The sequence below is a fragment of the Zootoca vivipara genome, chromosome 2, assembly GCF_963506605.1.
Source record: "Zootoca vivipara chromosome 2, rZooViv1.1, whole genome shotgun sequence".
Classification (NCBI taxonomy): Eukaryota; Metazoa; Chordata; class Lepidosauria; order Squamata; family Lacertidae; genus Zootoca; species Zootoca vivipara.
The window spans coordinates 52,984,796-53,003,463 of NC_083277.1; the positions used below are offsets into that span (position 1 = coordinate 52,984,796).

At 39.9% G+C, this 18,668-nt stretch overlaps 1 protein-coding gene across 2 annotated transcripts in view; it reads right to left on the minus strand.

The window, feature by feature from the left end:
• Positions 1-18,668, minus strand: part of DOCK3 (dedicator of cytokinesis 3) — a 147,584-nt gene that overhangs the window by 104,392 nt on the left and 24,524 nt on the right. For both annotated transcript variants that reach the window (XM_060271527.1, XM_035106067.2), the window contains exons 4-10: positions 16,987-17,042; positions 15,960-16,056; positions 11,227-11,375; positions 5,442-5,526; positions 3,399-3,440; positions 2,896-3,050; positions 852-933 (exon numbers count right to left, since the gene is read on the minus strand). In XM_060271527.1, coding sequence (XP_060127510.1) covers positions 852-933; positions 2,896-3,050; positions 3,399-3,440; positions 5,442-5,526; positions 11,227-11,375; positions 15,960-16,056; positions 16,987-17,042 — 666 coding nt within the window. The remainder of the gene's footprint in view (positions 1-851; positions 934-2,895; positions 3,051-3,398; positions 3,441-5,441; positions 5,527-11,226; positions 11,376-15,959; positions 16,057-16,986; positions 17,043-18,668) is intronic.

Here is an 18,668-nt window from a genome sequence, read left to right on the forward strand (position 1 = left end):
CAAGTTGATGGTCATCACTGCCTCCTGTGGGAACATGCGCCATGGTATAACTGTGCAGTGTGAGGAAGAATTTATTTTATCTGCCTGTATATTTCAACATCCAGCTTCATCAGATGTCCACCTTGAGTGTTATGAGAGGAGAAAAGCATTTATCTCTCCATGTCATACAAAACTTTATAAATTTCTATCATGTCATCTCTTACTCACCAAAAGGTCTCAAACACTGCAACCTCTCCTGATAGAGGAGTTACTCCATGCGTATATAATTATGATTCTTGATATGAAGCATAATTTGGGGGAGGGATTCAACTAAATTGTTGTGTGCATAGAATGAGGTCCGCTTGCAGAGCAAAGCTTCTCTTACTTCCTCTTGTGCACCCCATGCCCCCTAAATCTGCTCTGCAGAGTTGAGGGAACCCCAGAACAGGTTTAGGGGGTGTTGGGGGCAGAAGGGAAAATATCTTATTGCATGAGAAGACCTTGTTCCACGCAAGTATAGCCCACACCCTTTATCTGACAATCAGGCTGGATTTAGATGTGACATAGCTAAACCATGGTTTGCTGAACCCACATCTGCCTGCAGTATGCTGAAATAAAAAACCATGGTTAGGGTCATTACTCTGTCTCATGAGACCGCTACACCATAGAAATGGGAATATACTTATGAAACTGAGTCATGCACATATGTGAAACAGAAGTAAACAAACAGCTCAAAATCATATTTGCCTTTGGGACATCTGGATGCTCAAACTATGGTGTGATTAGAACAAAATATATGCTACACTGGAATCCAGTCTCAGTCTGCAAAACACTCTTACTGAATGGTAAAGAAAATGAAAAGTGTTTCATACTGTGAAAAGTGCACACATTCGGTCAATCTTCTCTGGATTCTTGGGGCCTCCATTCTTGTTTAAGCGTACCAGAAACCTTTCACTGAAACACAAAAGATAAGAAAACACTGAATTACCAATAGTACATACCATCCATACTGCATCCTGGTCAGAACTTCTAAACATTTATGGAACTTTATTCAGAGATCCAGATTCATCGACCATCAAACTGTATAGCTACATTGAAAATACAATGGTTCTTCTGACAATACTTCCAGGTACTTTCTCATTAATCATGGTGGGAATGAATTAATATCTTCTTACATTTGATGAAATATAGGAGTAGCACTAGGCTAATAAGAATTTAACATCCCTACACTCAATCTTAGACATAAAAATAATTTTGTTAATTGTTTTATGCAAAATAGTATCAATTATTCACTGGAAAGTGAATAATAACTGGAAAGTTAAAGCGATAACTGGGAAGTTAAAAAGATGCAGCACTCTTGCACTAAATTGCAATAATGTGTTTAAGAAAAGAATATAATTGATTACAAAATAACAGAGAAAGAGAGGAATTCATAGGTTCTCTAACCCCATACTCTGCACTGAGTCGGGATTCAGTATGCTCTGTTAACTGTTTATATATATTTATCTAACTTTTCTAAATCTAGAAAATCTGTCTATATTCCTAGGCAGCATATTCCATTGCTCAATTGTTTTACTGACCATAAGCAAATGTAACAAAATGGAACTGTTGGAAGTAATATTAGTATTTGTACCTGTACAGCTGATTTATTCTATTAAATTTATAATTCTCTGAACTAAACAAATACACCCTGTCAAATGTTCACTTCCTCCATATCAAAAACAATTCCAGCTGGACTCAAATCAGTTTTGGTTTTTCCTATCAAATAAATCAAAAGAGTTTCCTTTTTGCACTATTATACTTTCCTGAAGCCAGAAGGAAAAAAATTCTGGAGATCGGGATGAACTGCTCAAAATTATTTACTGTAAGCAATGTCTTGTCTACAATGGAAAACCTAAAACGGGTTCTAACCAATACTATTACTTATTAGTTGATGTTTTCCAAAAAATTGAGGAAAACTAGCTGGCCATAGTAAAAGTTTACTTAAGAATTATGTTAGGGAACCCCTTGTGAATATGGATTAACTGCCCTTACAGGCTGGTGCTGGACCCCTGGCAATCCTTTCAGAGATACTCTTGTCAAAAGGGTAAAGTTTCTCTCTGCTAACAGGCTTGCAAAGGCAAGGTATCAATTTAAAGTGAGAAAAAGCAGTGCTCTCCAAGGTGCTGGAATTGTGGTGTAAGTCAGACTTTCAAAAATAGTTCTCAAACAATATTGAGTAACTACTACAGCATGTTCTATTACAATAGTTGTTATAGTGAATTAGCTATAAATAAAATGTTGTGCTTTCTTTTATAGGCAGAACTTTAGATCCTTAAAAACGGGTTAAGTAAGGTAATTATCTCGTAGTGCTTCTAAGGTAAAGGGACCCCTGACCATTAGGTCCAGTTGCGGACAACTCTGCGGTTGCGGCGCTCATCTCACTCTATAGGCCGAGGGAGCTGGCGTTTCTCCACAGACAGCTTCCGGATCATGTGGCCAGCATGACTAAGCCGCTTCTGGCGAACCAGAGCAGCGTATGGAAATGCCGTTTACCTTCCCACCGGAGCGGTACCTATTTATCTACTTGCACTTTAACGTGCTTTCGAACTGCTAGGTTGGCAGGAGCTGGAACCGAGCAACGGGATTTCACTCCATTGTGGGGATTCAAACTGCCGACCTTCTGATCGGCAAGCCCTAGGCTCTGTGGTTTAACCCACAACGCCACTCTTTAATAAAGTGGAGGAGTTCGCTTTTCCTTTCATACCCAGAATTCAGAGGCATGCCTTCGAAACCTAGTTCCATGACATCATAAGAACTCTAGTTTCACAAAAAGAGTTAACAATATTACAGATGTTAAAACAGATTTCTGACCAAAGGACCAGCAATATTTTACGTGCTCAGAACAAGAAAGCAAGGGGTCTGCTTCTGACTTACCTGATCTGTTTGCCTTCCCGGACATCATACAAAAAAAAGAATACATCTGCATCCTCCCCAATTGTATTGTAAGTGAAACTTTTAAGACTGAGAAAGAAGTGGTGAGGTACTGGCAGACGACATGCTTCTCCATGACGTGGGCGTATTGTATCTACCTAATTTGGAGAAAGAAATTAAAAGGACTTCATTTTCTAGACATATATTTCATAGTTTTATATTCACTGATACCATTTAAAATGAAAGTTGCTTGGTAGAATATATACACAGCTCCTAATCATTTTATCTGCACAGATCCACATGTAGTGCCTAGATCCCTCACCAAAATACTGTCAGGATAAAGCAAATTGTATATGAGTCAACACCCTTGATTTAAAAAAAACCATAAAACGAAGTCAGTATACTGGTAGGGCTGAACAGTTGTAAATACCAATAAAAACCAGTATATTTTATGAGTTATTTCATGGTGAAGAAGAGATATGGCTTCCTTCTTCAGTTTATCTTACCTGTGATGTGCTCTGTTGTACACTATGTCTACTAGATAAATGCTGTAAAAGAAAAAGACGTGCTGCATTACTTCTGTTCAAAGATGCTGGCATTTCTTCCACACATGACTAAACATTTTTTTTCATTGTTTTCAGATCTGTTTTAAAAAGATGCAATAGTATACTAAAGACCAGATCCTATTAGCTGACACAGAAGCATTCATGATTTAGCACTGTCCAGGTACCAAATCAAGTGCAGCACCATTCAATTGCACTAGAACAGGCATGGCCAAACTCAGCCTTCCAGCTGTTTTGGAACTACAATTCCAATCATCCCTAGCTAACAGGACCAGTGGTCAGGGATGATGGGAACTGTAGTCCCAAAACAGCTGGAGGCCCAAGTTTGGCCATGCCTGAATTAGACCAACATAGGATTTTGTGGTGGTGCAACCGGCTGGGAAAACAGAGAGCTCTATCCCAGTTCTATACAATGTAGCATTACACACAAAGCACAGAACTGATCAGAGAGAAACACTACAGCTGACTACTCATCCAAACAACACCCTGAAAGCCTTTTAGTCCTGAGATGATGATGATGATGATGATGATGATGATAATTTATTTCTACCCCGCCTACCTGGCTGGGTTTCCCCAGCCACTCTGGGCGGATCCCATATCATTGAAGGTGTGAAATAATGTTTCAATCTGCTTATTTCTGCAAGGTTGATACTTTGCAACATGGTTTGTGCACTCTTGTGCAATTTTTGTACTGATTTATTGGGTTAATTTTCTACAGATGATCCCTGGCTAATTTATTCATGGTGTTGTTGTTACACGAATTTTGTGCAGTTTCATCTCCCTGTTAAAAAAATGCATTTTTAAAAAACATGCTTAACACAGGACCTGTGAAAATATATTTTTATTTTAGGTGATACATATTTATTGCAAGTAGCTACTTCACAAGCCTCCTTCTCCCCAATCTAATTTTATATCCATCCTCCCATTCAGCATCCCCCTGCAGTGGACAGTATTTTATGATGACGTACAGGAGCAACCTCCCACTACATCTACATTTGCTTTACCAAATAACCATTCCTTGTTCTACACAGAACATGGCCTCAAATGAAAAGTGTAGCGACTGAGGCAACACGACATTAAATGTTTGTGTTAAAAAGGAGCAACATCCCCAATTCTCTAACAGAGGTTGATCCTGTTTTTAAAGCCTCTCATGCTGAAGGCTAACATTAACAATCAGAAAATTGACAGTAAGTCTCCTACTGTTCCTATTTAATCTCCAGAGGTAAGATTTAAAAAGTAATCCAAATTGAAACGGTTTCAAGTGTGTTTTTAATCATATTTTCATATTTTGTTTTATACTTATCTATTTTACAATTTTAGATATTTGTAATGTTGGATATCATTGATATTATTTTTTAATTAGGTTTCAGAAGTTAAAACTTAGAGAGACCCAAATAATCCTCCATCCTTCATCTCTCAAACCTATGAACATAAAAAAATATTTCCATAGCACATGATCAAAGCCACACAGAATTCAAACATAGGAGCAGCTATCAGGATTATTAGCCACTGACTGAACTGTCCATCCTTTCCAAAAGTGGAGAGAATCACCAGGGCATTGTATCCACATTCTCAGATTTCAAAAAAGCTCAATTAGTGCACCATCCCTCATTCCTTGCAGCAAACACTAAGACATTCTGCTGAAACCTGGCAACATAGAACAATTGCTATGGGAACTCACCTAGGAACATGCGACACAATTCTCAACTTAATCCAACACAATATTAATACACAGATGTGTAGGAGAAGCCAAGCCCCTTTCAAATCCATAGGACATGCCCAGCTATGTGCAAAAATAAATGCTGGCAGGCTCCCACAATATAAGCTCAATCGGTGGTGCCTCTTAATCTCAGGGATGTGGGTTCAAGCTCCACATTGGGCAAAAAGAATTCTGCCACTGCAGGGAATTGGAAAAAAGGGCCTGGTGTTGTGCTGCTACCTTCTGAACCTCTCATCCTCACCCTATCAAAGAATAAGGCAACTTACCATCTTGTATAGATCAGAGACACTTATCTGATCTGAATCCACCACCTCAAAGTCCTTTCGTGGGACAAGATCCAAGCCCAAATGCCTGTGAAGGAAAACAAATGCAATCAATAAAATGTATTTATTTATGTAGTATATATAACTACAGTGGTACCTTGGTTTAAGAACATCTTAGTTTATGAACAACTAGGATTAAGAATGCTGCAAACCCGGAAGTGGGTGTTTTGGTTTGTGAACTTTGCCTTGGAAGCAGAACATGTCCCACTTCCTGTTGAGTGTGTTCCATTTGTAAATAGAGTCCCCCGCTGCTATGGGAAAGCAGGCCTTGGTTTAAGAACGCTTTGGTTTAAGAACAGACTTCTGGAATGGATTAAGTTCAAGTTCATAGACCAAGGTACCCCTGTACTTGGGAACTGAAAATAAGGCACATGCTTAAAACTATGTAAAGCTTAACGCCCCGATACAATTATTACAAATATACCTTTCATAACATTCATAATATAGCATCAGCATTATGGGGCTTGTTGCAGCTAATGGCTGGTCAGACAGAGTGGATATTCTAAAGCTTTGGCCTCACACAGATGATTTGGCTTGACTCCCCCATATATGTGGCTGCAGAGACACGACATTTCATAGCACCAAAGGAAAGTTTGTACTGGACACACTTGGTTCAAGAACTCGATCACAGAAGCAAAGCGTAGGATGGAGAAAACCCAACTGCCTGTTGTGATGCAGTTGTAGTCTTCAATATGGGACTGGGCTTCAGATGTCAATGCCAATGCTCAGAGCTAGGCTTGGCACTAGAGCACGCATCCCCAAACTGCGGCCCTCCAGATGTTTTGGCCTACAACTCCCATGATCCCTAGCTAACAGGACCAGTGGTTGGGGAATATGGGAATTGTAGTCCAAAACATCTGGAGGGCTGAGTTTGGGGATGCCTGCTCTAGTGCCAAGCCTAGAGGGTAACAGTGCCTACACAGGCCATGGGATTTTCATCTATTGGAATACTCCTCCAGGAGACTTAGTAGGTGTCCTCTATATTGACAGACACGTTTGCTGAAAGCTTTTCTTTGCTCACAAGCTTATGCAGACAAAAAAATAAATAAACGCCTTCTGTAAAAGTTGGTCAGTTTTAATTTTGTATGTGTTTTTATTGTGTATATGTATTTGTTGTAAACCACATATGAAAAATTGCAATTGCAAAATAAAAGTATCTAAGTAGTATCTAAGTAAATAAGTACAGTGGTACCTCGGGTTCAGAACTTAATTCGTTCTGGAGGTCCATTCTTAACCTGAAACTGTTCTTAACCTGAAGCACCGCTTTAGCTAATGGGGCCCCCTGCTGCCACACCGCCGGAGCAGGATTTCTGTTCTCATCCTGAAGCAAAGTTCTTAACCTGAGGTACTATTTCTGGGTTAGCGGAGTCTGTAACAAGAAGTGTCTGTAACCTGAGTTACCAGTGTAAATAAGTAAATCAATCTGACATTTTTCTCTGACAGACCACCACCAGGTGAGGTGTGGCAGGTAGTTAACAAGGAAAGTGCATTCACAGTGCTGGCACCCTAACTTTGGAGATGTCCCCCCAGGAAGGTTGACATAGCACCTACCTAGATGCCCACTGCCAGACAAGAACTTTTTTCCCCATGTCTTTTAATCTGTTTTAGTGCCAAATCTGATTTTTTAAAAAATCTGCAATGTGATTTTATGCTGCTTGTATATTTTAATATTCACTCATTTTCACCTTGGGGTTGGATGGTGGGATATCAATATCCAAAACAAATAAGCAAGCTTCATAGGGGCAGCAGTAGCCATCAAAATAAGAGCTGCATCACAACAACAGACCCTTATGTCCTCTTTCAGAGCTGAAATGCTTTCAACCCAATGCCTCTGAAATGGAGGCTTGAAAGGTACTTAGATCATTACTGAAATGGGTATATCTGGAGTAGGGATTGCTGGAAGCACCCATCTCAATTAAAGTGCAGTTCAAGAGGGAGAAGGAAACTTGGACACAGAAAGGTTGTTCCCACAGGATGCACATAATGAACACAATGGCTATAGAGAGCTTCTTGATTTTTTGGAAGTGAACACAGAAGCAAAAAGGCATGGGATATGCTCATTTGGACATGTGTGTTAGGTATAAACTATGTTCCCTACTATCAACAACCTGAAGGCTTAAATTTTAGAATCGTTCAAATGTTTCTACATGTTCGCATTACTTCTCACTTGTGTGCCTCCAAATAATAACACTGAGGCGAAGGCAGGATATTCTTTATATTATTTTTATCACTTCTTATCCATTTATTATTTATTAATTAAATTTCTATATCAGCCTTCATCTGAGAATCACAAGGTGGTTTACAATATAAAAACACAAAAATACATAACACAGTAACAAACAAAACCAATAACAGCACACAGTTTAAAATACCATAAATTGTTTAATTATCCATCAATTTGGGACACACATAGGTTTTTTTTTCTAAAGAGTAGAAGGGGGACATGATTGTTCTCATAAAAATAATACTGCACTTCTCATACTTTTAAAGTCTTTTGGAGTTGTCAATATCAGTATGCAAGTGATTTCCTCAATTTAATAGCATTCATCACAATCACTACAAATGGACTCTGTAACAGTTACCTTTGAACCTTATCCGATATGCTAAATTTAGTTAAAATCCCCTAACACCATGGATTTTCAGCTCAAAGGATTCTCATTCACTAATGCTATGTTAATCCTTCATACTAACTGCCCCCAAGCTACCTGTATGTCATGTCAAAGCAAATGAATAAATGTTCAGCAGCAACAAATGCCATAAAGTCAACAGGACCTCCTTTCTTGGAGATTTTCAAGGAAGAGCAAGAGATGTCTTACAGCAGACTACTGAACTAGCTACCTTCTTTGACCCCATCTATATTTTCCTGCTGGCTCATTCTGTCTTGAAGACAAAATTCTGTTACATAAAAATTTGATTATACTAATTTTATTTACTCAAGGATTAGTTGCTTAATATGTATGAAGGCACTCCATATTCAAAATAAACGATTTTCTTCTCAATCCTTCCAACCAATCTAATTTAAAAAATCCTTCTGCAACTCTTTTCAACTCAGTAAAACCTTTGCTCCAGAGAGTTCCCTGCTGTATTTTCAGAAAATGTATACAAAAGTACTCACGAGGCAATTTCCCCCCAGCTTAAAATATCCTATATTTAGAATACATTTCTTCTTACTGAACAAAACATTAAAAGCCACTATGCAAAGCAAGAGAGACAAACATGGGTTCACACTTTACTCTCTCCCCCAGAAAGGTTACTTAGCATTTTTATTTGTAACATTCAGTTACTTGACTAGCAATTATATCCATTTCAAAAGAAGCAGAGAATGTAACAAGCAAGTGCAAGATTCAAAAATGATCGCTTCTTATCCACCAATTTTACAACTCAACTAGTGATGGGTAAGTGCATCTAGTCTCAGCTCAGAAGTTGCTCTAAAGAAAAAAAGTATTTTCTAAGAGTACAGGCAGCAACCATTTTGTGTGGGGGTTCTGTTCCTGGCCCCCGCGCACGTTGGCAGAGCATGCATAAACCCGCCTCGCCCTGTTACACCCTCTTGCAGGTCCAAAAGGACCCATGTACATCAGCAGTCACGTATCAATTGGACGCACACAAAATAGTTGCCGCCTGTACGTACAGGCCCAAAATGCTTGAACATGTGCACTGATTTCTGTTCAACACTTTGAAGATTGGCCTATGAAAGGAATGGAAAACCTGTGGCCTTCCAGATTTGTTGGGATCAAACTATCAGCCTCAGTCACCAATGTTCAGGGATGATGGATGATACAGTAGTTCTCATCCAATAACATTTGGAGGGCCACAGATTCCCCTGACACATGTTCTGTGTTCCTACCACACCCAATGAATGCATTAAACATAGTTAATGTCTTTATTTTTCTTGGGTTCAAACTGGTTGCAATTTCATGTGCTGCAATTTACCTGTGATGTTTGCCAACGTCAAAGGATACTTAATGGCAAACTCTGGAATGTGCTGCAAGCTGGAACACAATAATGTCAACTACATGTTATCCCGATCATGGTGTTTTGTTGCCTGCTATTTGCTACATCTGGTTGATACAACATCAAATATGTTGTCAGCTTCGTCATGCGAGCATGGCTCGATTTACTTTTGTCCTGTCTGCCAGGGGAGCATAGTACTTAGATGCTAAAGGTGCTGTATACCTGTTTGCCTTCTTTTTTAGCTGATGCAACATATTTCAACAGCAAATGGAACAGATCCAATTTTTATTTTCATTGTTCCATTCTCTGGTGACCTCCTACCCTCTTGGGTTCAGTAGAGGTGGACACGGGGTGGGGGGTGGGGTGCGGGAGATAGAGTGTGTGTGTGGAGGGAGGAAATGATAGGTCTTAGTGCATCTTGTGTTTTTCACACAAAAGAGAAAGTTTGCCCTGAGAAACAGTGGCAATACAGATAAGAGAAGAATGTGTGTATGGCCAAAGCAGGTCTTGGGATAATTCCCTTTATATCCAGTTCCTCTGTTTCTTGTGATCATTTCTTATGTACCACACCAAACATTACACAAAACTATTTTAAAACTTGGCAAACATATTGTGCATGATAATACAAAAACCCAGGAATTCAGTAGATTATTATTAATAACAAAAATAGTAATTTATATGCCACTTAATGACAAGATAGTCTTCTAAGCTGTTTACAAAGTATAAAAATGTTATACAAACCACTGGCACCAATAAGCTACATTGCCCTTTGCTGAGCTCACCGTATATCAGGGGTTCCCAACAAAATTTTCTCGAGGACCCCTCATCGAGCCGCTATTGTGACAAGGACCCCCATTAATTCCTAATCCTAAATCTAATTCCTAATTCCTAATCTAATTTTTCCAGTAAGCTTAACACTGATCTTGGAAGGGTTAGGTTCAAGGGATGCCGACGATTTAGGTTCAATGGACACTGACAAGATCGGTTCGAGAGTCACTGACTTACTTGCTTGAACATCAAATGCATTATCTTCCTTTTCATCGGTAGGCCTTTGTCATTTTAACGAACCACTTTTTAACCAACGGTCCATTTTTAACTACACGAACTGTAGCTTCCGCGAAAAACAACGCTTTGTTTACAAACACTACTGTTTTGCAAAGAGGCAGCGCGCGCCAGGGAGGAGGAAGGAGAATGGAGAAGACAGGGTACCTGCGCAGTAGCGCACAAATGAAGCCGACGCGCGCAAAGCATCTTGGGGAGGTGAGTGTTAGTAGAATGTGCGCGCTGCCTCTTTGCAAAACAGTAGTGCTTGTAAAGCGCCACCTAACGGCATACAGCAGAACTACTGCCTCTATCTAATTCTAGTTTCACGCTAGACTCTGCTCATGCAGGAAGCGGCCAAAACAAAAAATCTGTTATCATACGAAATATATTTAATATATTTTTTATTCTAATAGCATCTTGCGGGCCCCTCTGGCATAGCTCGCGGACCCCTGGGGGTCCCCGGACCAGCAGTTGGGAACCACTGCCGTATATAATTATTTGCAGTGGAAAAACCAAAATTGAAACAGACTTTATCTTCATGCATCAATTTACATGTTTAGGATCGGGATAAAAAGATCTGAAATTTCACAATTCTTACTTGTATCATCTCCTCCTCCATAAGAGGGATTAAAATCCGTATTCGGCTGCCAGCAAGCACATTCCAAGCATTTTAAAGTTTTGGTCCATAAGAACCCTAAATGCTTTAAAACAAAATAGTACTCATACTTACTCATTACCCCAGTCCAAGCGTACAGTCAGGTGTCTCTTGACTTCTCGTACTTGGTCCTGGGTCAAATGACCAGATAGTAGCTGTCTGCGAAGATCAATCAGTTCATTCATCACATGCCGCAGTTTGTAAAAGAGATCTATCTTATGTTTCTGTAAAGGTTTTATTTGGGAGAAGGAGTGGGGGGGGGAGAAAGAAAGAAAAATAAATACTTAAGTTGGGTGATTTAAAACCAACTATATTATATATACAGTAAATGTAAAAAATTTGAGTGCATATGTGTTGCAGGAAAAACAATTATTTCCAAAAGAGTAGATGCATTAGCCTGTCATGGGGGGCGGGGGTAGTATTGTGGAACTATAAACACTAACAGATTTATTGCAACGTACTACCACTATCAGGACTACTACCACTATCAGGACATGGGTTGCGCTTTGGGTTAAACCACAGAGCCTAGGGCTTGCTGATCAGAAGGTCGGCGGTTTGAATCCCTGCAACGCGGTGAGCTCCTATTGCTCGGTCCCTGCTCCTGTCAACCTAGCAGTTCGAAAGCACATCAAAGTGCAAGTAGATAAATAGGTACCGCTCCGGCGGGAAGGTAAATGGCATTTCCATGCGCTGCTCTGGTTCGCCAGAAATGGTTTAGTCATGCTGGCCACATGACCTGGGAAAACTGCGGACAAAACATCAGCTCCCTTGGCCAGTAAAGTGAGTTGAGCGCCGCAACCCCAGAGTCGTCCACGACTGGACCTAATGGTCAGGGTTCCCTTTTCAAATGCATGAAGTGTTAACGTAAGTCAGCAGGTGCACAAGGAAAGAAATAATATTGCCATGTGCACTCCACTCTCTGAGTCGCGGGATACTCCAGCAATGCCAGTGCTTATCCAGGGTTTGGTTTCCTTTGAAGGAAGATCAATGGAGACCTTCTTTAGAATATATGGTTCCATTTATACATATATACAACTAGAGCATAGGATGCAGGGTTCACAACATTAACACTCCAACATCTTGCTTCCCCGTTAGGTTTCCAGGGAAGCCCCAATCTCACAGCTTTGGGTTCAGCACAGAGCATACATGTCACTCTCTCCAGACTCCAGCATCCCTCTCACTAAATTCTCTATGAATTCCCCTGGCCTATTGTTCTCCTTCCTAGGATGACACATTTTCCAGCCAGGTGAGAGGAGTAGGGAAATGCTTGCCCCTCTTCCAGGAGAGCACCATCACTTAGTTGTTGCTATGGCAACATACTCACTCTTTGAGAAGCTGATGAGAGCACTTGGCCAGTCAGCTAAGGCCATTAACTTACAAAGAGACTGACTAGTTCTACTAGATTTTAAACCTCACTGGATACAGAGAGAAATGCAAGCCTTGAATGGACTTACAAATGTCATTCACAGATTCCAGCTATCCCCCCCAAAAAAAAACCCCACCCTCTAACAATATATATTGCACATACATACAGAGAGACAGATCTAGGGATTATTGGGGGGGGAGAGATGGGGTAAAATGGCAATGAAATGCAACAAGTACAACCTGTGACAATTTTATATAAGCATAAGCAAAGTGAGTGATCATTCTCTACAGCTATAGTTGGTGATAAAACAATCATTCCAGCTTTGCTAAAAAAAACACCTGTAGTAATTTATATATTCTCCCTTTGTTTTCTGAATGTTGCCATTTCTAATGTTAGATTGTTTATTATTTTGTGTAGCAACTGACCTGCGTTTCCTATGTAGAACACAGAAGGGCATTGTTGGCAGGTGACAGCATATATCATAATGGAAGAAGAGCAAGCAAATGAGCTCTTGATGCAGCGGCTGGTGCCAAATGTTCTCAGAGCAGCCTTGCTTGTGTAGACATGGGGAAAGATTTGGCATCTGGGTTTACTGCAACCTCTTGTCCCTGCTATCGTGCTTTAGTAAAAGTGGTTATTCCAGGTTAGGGGTCTGTCTGTAAGCAAAGGCAGATCTACCGCACAAGACCAGGGACAAGGATGGGCTGTAGAGCACTGGTGTTATGTAAGGAGCATTTTTTGCAGGACACTGTAGGTCAGGGGTAAACAGATTCAGGCATGCTGGATCAACTTTGTTCTATACTAGAACATCAGGATCCATTACTGAGAGACATACTTAAAATTAAAAAACAGGGTGCACATTCTGGATGTAGAATTTTTATTCAGCATCAGAAATGACCTGGGACTGCAGACTTTTCATACAAAGTCTACTCCTGATTAGCTTTGCTCATTTCACCTAATTTAGGTGAAAAAAGCAATTTCGTTGCCTCTGTTGCTAAACAATTGGGAGTCAATTTACTGCAGATCACTCAGAGAGATCTACCAGTAAATCTCTATCCACCCCCTTGCTAATTCCTGCTGTAGGTGACAAATACAAACCCAGAAGTGACTATTTATCACCTACAACTCCCTGTAACAACCAGTCTTTACAAAATAATGCACTGCATTTTTAATTTGTTCCTTGGCTTGTTTTGTACTTGCCCTATAATGTAGATAAAACACTTTCCACAGTGTGAAAGAGAAGGAAAGTTAATGCTGCCATGCAAAATGTCACTCGTCTGGTAGCCAGGGCCATGTAAGTCTCACTTCTAGAAAAATAACAGATCCCTCATCCTTTATTAATTTCTACGTTAAATTGTTTGAAACTCATTGCCACAAGCAATGAGTTTTGACGTATTTTAATATCACTTGACATCTTTTAATATCACCTGGGACCCAGGTGGCGCTGTGGGTTAATCCACAGATTCTAGGGCTTGCTGATCAGAAGGTCGGCGGTTCGAATCCCTGCAACGGGGTGAGCTCCCGTTGCTTGGTCCCAGCTCCTGCCCACCTAGCAGTTTGAAAGCACATCAAAGTGCAAGTAGATAAATAGGGACCGCTCTGGCGGGAAGGTAAACGGTGTTTCTGTGTGCTGCTCTGGTTCGCCAGAAGCAGCTTTGTCATGCTGGCCACATGACCCGGAAGCTGTCTGCAGACAAACGCCGGCTCCCTCGGCCTATAGAGCGAGATGAGCGCCGCAACCCCAGAGTCGGACACGACTGGACCTGATGGTCAGGGGCCCCTTTACCTTTAATATCACTGCAGGGCCTCTGTAAAAGGAGAGTAACTGGTATATTTCAACAGAAATTTATTAAGCTCCTTAAACAATTTTATTTTGCCACATCAAATAAAAACAAACCCTATCAATGTGAGGGAACACTATGACAGTTGGTTTTTCCCATTTGCTGTGCAGGAAACAAATTATTCAGTCATTGCTTTAGAGGAAAGCATGAAAATTGCCACGAGCTAGGTACATGATTTATATATGTGTGTGTGTGCTAAAGCCCTTTAACAGCTTTGATGCAATTCAACATGGAACAGACATGTGACATAATCCTGTACCCTCTCCACTTCTTTACCTGGCTAATTATCTTTACAGTGATCTAAAAGCAGCAAGCCTCCTTGCTTCTTCCCAGGCCCAGAAGAGAGCACAAGAAGCCTGGAGTTTCAGGAGAAAAGCTCTGTTTTGATAATCAGTAGTCATTTCTTCCAAGCTTCAGTATTACATTTGTTCTATGTATGAGCTAGGGATAGCCTGTTATGGTGCCCTCTGTTATGTTGCTGGACTTACATCATCTCTGCCCATTGGACATGCTGGCTGAGAAAACTGCTTAAAGACTTGAACTGCAGAATTCACAAGTCATTTTCCTAATGTCAGTGTTATTTATGCATACTGTTGAAACCCCATCTTTTCGAGGAATTTAGAACAACATATATGTGACTCTTAGGATAATCTCATACCCAGGTACTGATGTGGCCTAGATCAACCTAGATTCAAAGATGGAGCTATTACAGGAACCTTCTGTGGTCCATGCGAATAGCCTTAAGGTATATTATATAGATTCCCCTCCCTCTCTTTCTCCCTAATTCTAGCCAGTAAAGAAGGAAGTAGGGATCCAGCAAAAAGCACTCATTTTACCCCATTTTCTAAAAACAAGTAAACCAGTAATACATGAAAGCAAAGCAAAGCAACAAAAATGAAAAGTGTACTCCATCACACATGGTGCAAAATGTAACAACAAAAGGTTCAAAAAAGAAACAAGACAAAATGTTTCAAAGAAGAAATATTTAAAGTAAAATTCCAGCTACAAGGCTTTCCTACAGCAATGATGAAAAATGAGCTAGTAGTTACACAAGCTTGTTCTATTTATAGAAAAGTCTTCCTATCACTAACATGTATTTTATTTTGTATGTGTTTCATGAAATATGTAAAAAAACTATGTTAAATAGTTATAGGATAAAAGAACATAAAAACTACAATCTTAAATGAGAAGGTTTTATCATTCAAATATGGCTTTGTGCAAATCTGTAACTAAAAATATCATAAAATATTAAGGCATCAAATAATTAGCAAGCCAAGAAGAGTTGCTCACCAGTGGAGACATTCACTTTGCCAACCAGCCTACAAATACAGGCTAAGGCCCAAACTCTTACTATTTATTAAATTTGTGTCCCTTCCTACACAAAACTCTCAAAGCATCTAACAGCAACAAAACAAATACAATAATACAAATAAATCAGTTAAAACAATACACTAAAAGTTCACCCCCACACAAAATACTATCACAAGACCCAGTGTGAAATGCATACAGTCCTTGACTCTTGGCAGCTGATCGCTAAGTTATATGTAACCATACATCAAGATTATTTATACGTGTTCTCATACCTATTTCAATTCACTTACCACATATAACTGTTTCCAGAGGACAGCCCATTCCTGGAGTGTTGCTGTAACTTCAGTGATAACAGAATCTTCAAGTGGAACAACTGTTTCATACTGCCTGTAAATTTTACCAAAGCTTTCATGAAACTATTGTAAAGATTATAAGACACTTTGAAAAATTATTATTTCCACCTTCTCCTGGTTTTAAAGGAGTACTCACAATTATTCACATTGCACTAAATTGGATCCAGACTAAAAAATTAGTTGCATTCAGTTATTACTGAAATCAGTGGGACTTAGTTCATTAACTTGTCCCATGGATTTCAAATTCACCTAATGTAGGGCACAATCCAAGTCTGCTTTGTACCAGTGTCCCCGTACCCAGTTTTGCTGGCCTCTCCCTGCAAACTGATGCTGGTTGTCACCCTGCCAGCACAGAGTTCAATATTCTGCCGGCTGAACGGGTGGGCAGAAATGCTGTTGGTGGAATTCCTGCTGGTGGCAGTCAGCAGGAAGTCCTGAAATGGGGTATTCCTGAAGCAGGAAGGAGGTAAGCAGGTCCAGGAGCCATTGGACCCTGAGCTGGTCCCACCGCCATCATGCAATAGCATCAGGCCAGAGCTAGGCTTGACCAATTCACCTGCTGCCCACCGCCCACTCCACCTCCTGCCTCAGCCTGTGTTTTATTTTTATCTGCTGCTTAATGGGTGGGAGTATCAGTGTTTATGCAGGAACTGATTTTTGTTTTGATTTTTAAATATATTGTACGGTATGTTAATGTTTTGTATGAATTTTTCTTTCTATTCTTTTTATGGTATAATTTATTTATGTTTACGACTTTCAGTGTAAGTTACTTGGGGATCTTTTAAAGTGGCAAGCAACCAGTTTAATAATAAGCAAATAAATTTAATTAATTTTAACTGCAGAGCACATTTGAAAATTGCAGTGAAAACCTGCGCATTTATCAGGAATGTATCTAATTGTGGTTTGTTTGTTTTTAAAACCACAAAGGTATCACAATTTATTGATAATCAGGAAGCATACTCACCCTCTGTTGCTGACAACTGCCTTTTTCAAGTGAATATAATTAATAGGAAAAATCCCCTGCAAGGGAAAAAAACATTCTACTTAACTGAAAAAGTAAAGGAAGTGCAATTTAACAGAACCTACTCAAATAACAATTTGCTACAGAAAATATGGAATCATTAACAACTTTCAAAAATAATATCGCTTTTGAATCAAACATGAAACTTATAATAATTCCTGGAAAGTTGCAAAACACAACTGCACATGTTTAATCTGCCAAAAATGGTCATGTTCAGTACGCAGACCTCTTTAATAGTGTGCTGGGGGAAGTACAAGTCTTAGAGGTAAAGTAAAGGTAAAAAGGTAAAGGTAAAGGGACCCCTGACCATTAGGGCCAGTCGTGACCGACTCTGGGGTTGCGGCGCTCATCTCACGTTATTGGCCGAGGGAGCCGACGTACAGCTTCCAGGTCATGTGGCGAACCAGAGCAGCACACGGAAACGCCATTTACTTTCCCGCTGTAGCGGTACCTATTTATCTACTTGCACTTTGACGAGCTTTTGAACTGCTAGGTTGGCAGGAGCTGGGACCGAGCAATGGGAGTTCACCCCGTAGCGGGGATTCGAACCGCCGACCTTCTGATCGGCAAGCCCTAGGATCTGTGGTTTAACTCACAGTGCCACCCGCGTCCCTTTTAAAGTAAAGGTACCCCTGAACATTAGGTCCAGTTGCGGATGACTCTGGGGTTGCGGCGCTCATCTCGCTCTATAGGCCGAGGGAACCAGCGTTTGTCTGCAGACAGCTTCCGGGTCATGTGGCCAGCATGACTAAGCAGCTTCTGGTGAACCAGAGCAGCACACAGAAATGCCGTTTACCTTCCTGCCGGAGCAGTACCTATTTATCTACTTGCACTTTGATGTGCTTTCGAACTGCTAGGTGGGCAGGAGCTGGGACAGAATAACAGGAGCTCACCCCGTTGCGGGGATTCAAACCGCAAGCCCTAGGCTCTGTCGTTATTAACAAATATATAGTTATTAACAAATATATACTGTAAATATAAATGTCCTGTCCAGCAAGGGGGTCATTCCATATCAAGTGATCCAATTTTTAATGATTTTTTTTACCTCATGTCGTCCAATTTTATTAAAATTTTGTATGCTTGTTGAATGATCAAAACTAAGGTAAAATCTAAAAATTACTTTGAAATTTCAAAAAGTTGACAATTTTGGCCTTGCCGGACTACCCAAAAATATTAAAAGTTCAGTCCAGAATTGAGATATTTCAAATCTAAAATTACCAATCTCTTCAGAATTTCATGGGCTTTAATATGATATGGCACAAGATGGACTTACTTTAAATTATAAAGTTAAGTTATAAAATATAAGATTTCCAAAAGTGATTTTTAAAATATTATAAAAAATTTCCAAAAAAGTATTGATTATTTCATATTTCTAAGAGTTTCCTGAAAACTTTCATCTTGGGATATCAGCAAGATCACATTTCAAAAAATATATTTTGTATATACATGTCTGCCTTATCGGATTCTATTTAGGATAAATAGGTCTTCTTGGAGTAAAATATAACAGATTAAAGGTAAAGGTAAAAGGTAAAGGACTCCTGGACAGTTAGGTCTAGTCGATTTTGACTATGGGGTACGGAGCCCATCTCTGCTTTCAAGTCAAGGGAGCCAGCATTTGTTTACAG